The sequence below is a fragment of the Oncorhynchus tshawytscha genome, linkage group LG30 (assembly GCF_018296145.1).
Source record: "Oncorhynchus tshawytscha isolate Ot180627B linkage group LG30, Otsh_v2.0, whole genome shotgun sequence".
Classification (NCBI taxonomy): domain Eukaryota; kingdom Metazoa; phylum Chordata; class Actinopteri; order Salmoniformes; family Salmonidae; genus Oncorhynchus; species Oncorhynchus tshawytscha.
In genome coordinates, this window is record NC_056458.1 from 876,894 (window position 1) to 884,536 (window position 7,643).

Here is a 7,643-nt window from a genome sequence, read left to right on the forward strand (position 1 = left end):
CACACGCTCAAGCTTTTCTATCGCTCTTCCTCTTTCTCTCCCTGCCTCTCTGGTTGTCCCCTGTCTCTCGGTGCCTTAAAAGGACTGCTGAGGCCGAGAACAGGCACTAAGGACAAAGGCACAGTGCAGACCAGCAAACAGACCCCAAAAGCATGCTTTTTCTAGAATAAATACATTACTACAGTTATATGGAGACCAACAAGAGGGCAATAATACAAAAATCAAAACAAACGTGCTTTCTCGAAGGGTGAATGCGACAGGTGTAGCCTATCGAGTATTTGTGTAGTGAGGGAGTCGTAATAGGGTTCAATTCAACTTGAGAAGGGATGCCTCTCTGTGTAAAAGGGGTGTCTCAGGAAGATTAGAGACATAAATCTGCCCCTCGCAAAGAACCTGCATCTGCCAAGCCCTACTCTTAAAAATATATGAGAAGGGACACTTTGAGAGTGCTTTTCATAGCAACACCAGCAACATCACAGAATACAGGATGATTTCCTGTGCATCAGTACGCTGTGGTGTTTTACAGGGAGGAAGGGTGTTCTATAGGGAGGAAGGGTGTTCTATAGGCAGGCTTCCTTAAAGGCAACGTCTGTTGCTGCAGCTTTCTAAACCCATCTCTTTTCCCTAGATGCAATGTTGTAGTGTGGTTGTGTGCGGCTCACACGGGACCAGTATGAAAATGTATCCACTCACTATTGTAAATTGCTCTGGTTAAGAGTGTCTGCTAAACTATGTAAAATAATCTGTCAGTTAAACTATCCTTATCACAGTACAACCAGAGGTTTCAACCGAGCAAAACGTTAGAGGCAATGTAAGATAGAGAGCCTATGACTGCATCTGTCATATGGCCAGTACCATCCATAGACAATCTACCTCCAAGCTGCAAATTCATGAATCAAATGGCCATACCTGTTGTATTCGGCGCATGTGACAAATACAATTTGATTTGACATAGCCTAATAATGTGTCCTCTTGAGCATTCTTATATGGAAATATCTTGGAAAACATGACTGCCACTGGCATCACATGGTCTGTAGTTCCATCGTGTACTTTATTTCTATTGTCCACCTTAATCAGCATCCATGTCTTGACGGATCACACTGCCCGTCATCGTTCAGTCTGCTTGCATCATCCTCTTCTCACCTCCACTCAATGTGTGTATATATGAAGCCTCCACTACGGTTGAAGCCGTATATATGAAGCCTCCACCCGGTTCGCGTGTAGAATTTACAACCCCTCTTGATGTACAAAGCTCCTCTGATGACATCAGGCAGAGCCATGTATTTGTGCAAACACTTAGAATTGTAAATATTGTTGTACTTCTTGATATTCAGTTTCATAGCATTATGCAAATGTTCCCCATATAATCCTCCCAAAAGGCTGTCCGATTACAATGACTAATTGTTTCAAATCAGTTCATTTTACTTGCGAATACTGCAAGCTAACTTTACGCCTGCCGTGTCCTGTAACTGTAACTCAATTCCAATTCTAATCATGTAATAAATAAATAATAACGCTAGTAGCTAGATTTTAAAATGAATTGATATTGCCACATTGTAAAGAATGCATATAACAGCGATGTAGTCCAGAAAGTAAACTGAGTAAAAACAGTCGGCACACCACACATGACTTTTAGTCACACATATTTTAGCAGGGAAGAAAATCGAGCCCAGTCAATAATCAGTACCACCATCATTGATTCAAGACATGGCGGACGACAAGGTTAGTGCCTTAAACTTTAGCCTATGGAGAGTTAAACATCTTGTGCTTGTATTCGCGGTTGTAGCAGTTGCTTATTAGCTAGTTGTATGTATATTCGGTGTAGCTAAGGTTACTTGTGACCGTTATTTAGCTTGCTAGCTGTATGTTTTTCCTAAGAAACTCAAAACTAGCCCAGCTATGCGAGCTAGCTAACGTTTACTAAACATTACATTCATGTAGCAACCTGACCTGCTGGGCCATTGGTCTAACTATATAGCTAGCAATTGTACTGGATATGATCGTGAGAATGTAGACTGGAAACACGATGCTCATATGGCATATTGTTTTAACCGGTAGAATACACGGATAGGACGAACAGACCGGTGTTTCACCAGATGTATAAATCAGAAGCATCCGGTTGGAATTGCGACTACCCACCAAATATGTTGAGGAGACGAGGGACTATGGAGCGAGATGGAATTGAACCGACATTCCGCTCATTTTCTCATCGAAGAAGAGCCCGATCTCAATATAGTTTTCTGCTCGCAAAACTATAAATTGTTACGAACAGAATGCTCACATTTTTTTGGTAGACGTGACCGTTTGCTAAAGTTTCAATAAAATGTGCGTTGTTTACAAAGATTGGAGGGGCTAATTGAGTTACGGCGCACTTCACAGAGAATGCGTTCTCTAACTGTTATATGCAAATGAGGTTTATGCCAATATAATCTCTCTAGCTCGTGTTTGGCTCTGCCCACCTCCTTGCTTATTCGGCCCTACTATGCCTCATTTGCTCCCATTGGAAACTACACAGATGAAATATCTTGGTTTTACATATCTTTGTCTGAGCGGTCAAAGCTGTGCACACTAGTCCAGACTAATCAATAGTCGATCAAGATGTTAAGTTCATTCATGCATTAGTATCGGCGAAGAATGGATTTCGTATACAATACAATGGGACTCAGTAAGAGGAAGAATTTTTGATGGACTATTGGATTGTTTTGGGACACACATGTTGGACTAAAGAATCACTTGAGTGTAGATCTACCTTAGATATCAAATAATATTTGTCACTTGCGCCAAATACAACAGGTATTAATACACTACTAACCTTACAGTGAGATGCTTACTTACAATCCCTTAACCAACAATGCAGTTTTTTTTAAATAGCTAAAAAAAAGAAAGAATAAGAAATAGAAGTAACAAACAATTAAAGAGCAACAATAGCGAGGCTATATTCAGGGGGTACCGGTACAGAGTCAATGTGCGGGGCACCAGTTAGTCGAGGTAATATGTACATGTAGGTAGAGGTATTAAAGTGACCATGTAACTTATAGATAATAACAGAGAGTAGCAGCAGCTAGACACTCAGGCACAGGAGGCTGGTGGCACCTTAATTGGGGAGGACGGACACGTGTTTTCTGTGTCAATAACTTGCCTTGCTTGCAGTCCTAAATTGACTTTTGACATGTACTACTACCCTTTGAGACAGCTAAAGGATCTGGCAGAGCTCAAGGACCAGCTAGAGGACATTCAGCGCCGCGTGGAGAAGGAAGTACAGGCTGGGATCCCACAGGTGAGCCGTCAGATGTCCGACACACAAACCAGGGTTTCCAAAAATGTGGCGCCATACATTTGACCGGCAGCACTTTAATTTACTGGACGTTTAAGACATTTACCGGACCCATATGCATTGGATGCTTAACCTGATTATGGCATCCACACGCAGTGCTCAGAATGACTGAAATCACATTTAGATGATGGGAGGCCTAATTCATTTTAACAGAACATGCAACTCGAGGATGCAATGTTGTGTGCCGTTCTTACTGAATTCTGATGTGAATTTGAAGATGTTTGAAGAACTCTCCACATTTACTTTTACATTTACTACCTCAGCCAACAAGAGGAGTAACAAGAGGAGTAATGAACAGCAAACTCACTAGCCTATGTCAATCTACTATCCCCTTTAGTACAAAAGTTTACCTATTCTATTGGTCAACTAAGCTTGTCGTTCTGTGCCAGAGAAATAGCCAAATGGACTCTGGGACCATTGTGGGACGATGGATCCCAAATTAATACAACCTTTAGGCCTAGGCTACATCCAAAAAACATTAAAAAAGCAAGGAGACTCATGCAACAGATCAGAACGTTTAGCTTAAGATTTTGAAGAACTAGGATTTCTTTACATTATAAGCGCAGCAATGCGCACAAGGCAGTAGGCTACGCGTGAATGTTTATTCCATAATGAAATGAGTGGGAAAACACCATTGGCAAAAGCGCACAGCACATGTGAGCGATTTCATACCGAGATGAAAATATCTGTTCGAAATGTAGAAAGAGGGGAGATCTAAAGATGCAAAAACTAGCATGGGTTGCTAATATGACTAGGACTGTGCCTTTGGCTACTGGACAATGAAAGACATTTGAAAACCAATTGAACATGAGAGAATAGGCTACTGATTTCATTGGCATAGTCTTTATAAAATAATTTCCTACTGCACGTTTGGTTGGATTTTATGTAGTAAAACGTTCAGGTATCAAAAAATGAAGTAGTCCTATATGTTTTCAAAATGCATATTGCCTCCAGTTTATTGCAATGTGTTGTGTGATGTCCTGAAGCCGGCCTAGTTGCCTATGCACTTGAATGGCAATTGGGAAGCATATATTAGCTCTTTTTTAATCGTGGCCATCAAAACTGTTTTTTTTTAACAAGCGATTACATTCAGAATTGTTGCCCAATTATTAGGCTTATAAAAGCACGTTTCACTCCACCATTAACGAACAAGCTGTTTGATGAGCTGTAGTAATCAGTTTTAGCGCTACATTGACAGGTATTTCAACCAATGAATAGGCTAAAATGCATTTTGGCAATGGGGGGGACCCTGACACACACACAGGACTCAGTATGGTGTCCACCCATGATATGAGTAGGTGAAAATGTGCTTTGGTGATGAAATTTCACTTTCTTATGTTATAAAATAGTTTTTGACCATAACAAATATGATTGTTCATGTTCTGAATCGTTCAGTGGGGTCTTTCTCTAACATATCATTAACATTATATCCCAAAAAGTCGGATTTCGTAACCTAGTACATACGATAATAAGCACCGAGCTCTGTTAACATAACTTAATTAACTAGTGGTGCAGGTTTCTCGTAACAACTTTTGAGGATTTGACATTTTGTGGCCTTTATCTTCAACGTTATTTCCACGGGTCGCAAAAAAGCTAAATTAGCATGGCAAGAGCTGAATTAAAAGTAAAACGCTTTGAAAATAAAAAGTTTGATCGATCCTCAGTTCTCCGTTTTTTTTTTGTTGGTGAGAAATGTTTGAAAAAGAACAGGAATTTCAAATGAATATTTAAAGTGAATACTAAAATGTGAAAATACAACATGTCATGTCTCAAAATCGATATCCACCTTACCTCTATGTTGTTTTATGTCCTGGGGATTTGATAAGAAAGATGATGAGTTCAACGAAAAAGCGAGCCTGTCAGGTAGCCAGTAGCCTTAACTCTTGCACAGAATCCAGCCTAGTTGATGCGATGCAATTTTCCAGATTTCTTTGACCCATTTTTTTCTCTGGCATCCATTGAATTAGACACCCTAATTCCAGTCATCCTACAAAATTACAAGGGTAAACAATCCAATAGCTTGTGAATGTATTATGATGGGTGACATGAAGTTTGGACCATTGTTTTTTTTAAGAGGATTATCTACACAATTAACTTATTAGTTTACCAATTGGTCAAAGATACGTTTTTGATTGGGCACCCTAGCCTCAGGCTGTGTTTTCACACAAACATGACCTCATACAGGCCCTCTCTTTTCTGTAGTTATTAAGCTACATATCAAGTCTGTTTGTGTGCATGGATGCATAGTGCACAGGTTTTCCATACATCTGGTCAAACTGTCAGATGAGAGCATCTACACACCTGTGTGTTGTGTTTGTTTCTAACATGAGGATTATTGTGTATTTATTTGTTCCAGGGTGGCAGTGTGCTGGCCTCTCCTTTCCTCAAGGGCTTCTTGGCAGGATATGTTGTGTCTAGGCTGCGATCCTCTGCGGTTTTGGGTGTGGTCCTTGGGACTTGCACAGGCATCTTTGCAGCTCAAAACTTTGGCGTGCCCAACATTGAGGAAACTCTGAAAGACTATTTCAACACTCTTAAAGGACCCAGCAATTAGCGGCCCTGGTTTTGGGGGGGGAAATATGGAGGGGGAATTATGGGGGGGTGGGGATATGGATCTCTGAACCCCTGCCCCCTCAAAAAGATCCATTGGACTACCCCACCTCTATTTTAGATTGCAGAATATTCTGAACTGAGAAAAAATTATATGATCTGTGTTTGTTAGGAGACATTTTGGGGGAAACGATATATTCCTTGAATTACGCATTAAGTGTCTTTACAATCATCTCTTGCAATGTGTGCAATAGTCCTGCAGGGACTTTAGTGTATGTTTTTATATTACTGGAAAAATAACATTGTTCCTATTTTATGCAATAGGGATTTGACTTATTGAAGTAGGTGCTTTATAGTGGGAGATCTTATTTGCCTCAGGTCAGTTTTCTATTTCGTCTTGCTCGCAGATCAACCATATAACCTTGTTATACCCAAATTATATGTATAACCTGTAGTATCCAGATTTGAAACATGACTAAGATAATATTATGTTCATATATACAAATTTGTCCCCAGGTAGATACCAGGTTCTCAACCTATTTTGGGACTTTTAGGTCACTGTAAGTCTACAGTATTCACACCCCTTGACTTTTTCCACATGTTGTTGTGTTACAGCCTGAATTTAAAATGGATTACATTTGGATTGTTTTGTCACTGGTCTACACACTACCCCCATAATGTCAAAGTGAAATGACGTTTTTAGAAATGTGTACAAATGAATGACAAATGAAACGCTGAAATGTCTTCAGTCAATAAGTATTCAACCCCTTTGTTATTGAACACCTAAATACGTTCAGGAGTAAAATAATAATAAGTTGTATGGACTCAATCCGTGTGCAATACGTTTTTAACATGATTTTTGAATGACTACCTCATCTCTGTAGCCCACACATACAATTATCTGTAAGGTCGCTCAGTCGAGCAGTGATTTCCAAACACAGATTCAACCACAAAGACCAGGAACCTTTTCCAATGCCTCGCAAAGAAGGGCACCTATTGGCAGATGTGTGAAAAAATTAAATAAGTAGCCACTGAATATCCCTTTGAGCATAGTGAAGTTATTAATTACACTATGGCTGGTGTATCAATACACCCAGACACTACAAAGATACAGGTATCCTTCCTAACTCATTTGCCAGAGAGGAAGAAAACCGCTCAGGGATTTCACCATAAGGCCAATGGTGACTTTAAAACAGTTACAGAGTTAATGGCTGTGATAGGAGAAAACTGGGGATGTGTGAAACTTACTCCTCAGCTTTAAGTGTCTCGCTTGCTTCACCTCATTAGCTGGCTTTTGAGGTGGCGCGATTGGCTAAGACACTTGAGGAGGGCGGTCACGTGTATTTGTGAGGTACTGGTACTCGCTAAGCAAGCACCGTGACATCCTTTACAAAGGCACTAAAGTAATACTGCATAAAATGTGGCAAAGCAATTCACTTTTTGTCCTGAATACAGTGTTATGTTTGGGGCAAATCCATCACTTTACTGAGTACCGCTCTCCATATTTTCAAGCATAGTGATGGTTGCATCATGTTACGGGCAATGTTCCCTGTTTTTTGGCACTGAGCAAATGTCAGGTCTGCTGAGCGCAAACTTGAACGTTGTGAAAATTCTGTGCAGGCAATGTTTGGTGTTCAATGTAGGCCTACATTCCATGAGATTTTGGAGAAAAAAAACATGTTGTGGTGATTGATGCAAGAAGACATTTTACAAAATAAAATGCATTATTATTCCCATACCATTATTACAGAGAATCAGA

The 7,643-nt window shown here is 40.1% G+C and overlaps 1 protein-coding gene across 1 annotated transcript; it reads left to right on the top strand.

Annotated features, from left to right (window-relative positions):
• Positions 1–1,341: 1,341 nt before the first annotated feature.
• LOC112229036 (SLC35A4 upstream open reading frame protein) lies at positions 1,342–6,549 on the top strand. Its single transcript, XM_024394918.2, has 3 exons — positions 1,342–1,722; positions 3,194–3,277; positions 5,691–6,549. Exons 1-3 carry the CDS (start codon positions 1,708–1,710, stop codon positions 5,886–5,888), a joined length of 297 nt encoding a protein of 98 aa, XP_024250686.1. The 5' UTR covers positions 1,342–1,707; the 3' UTR covers positions 5,889–6,549.
• Positions 6,550–7,643: the final 1,094 nt, after the last annotated feature.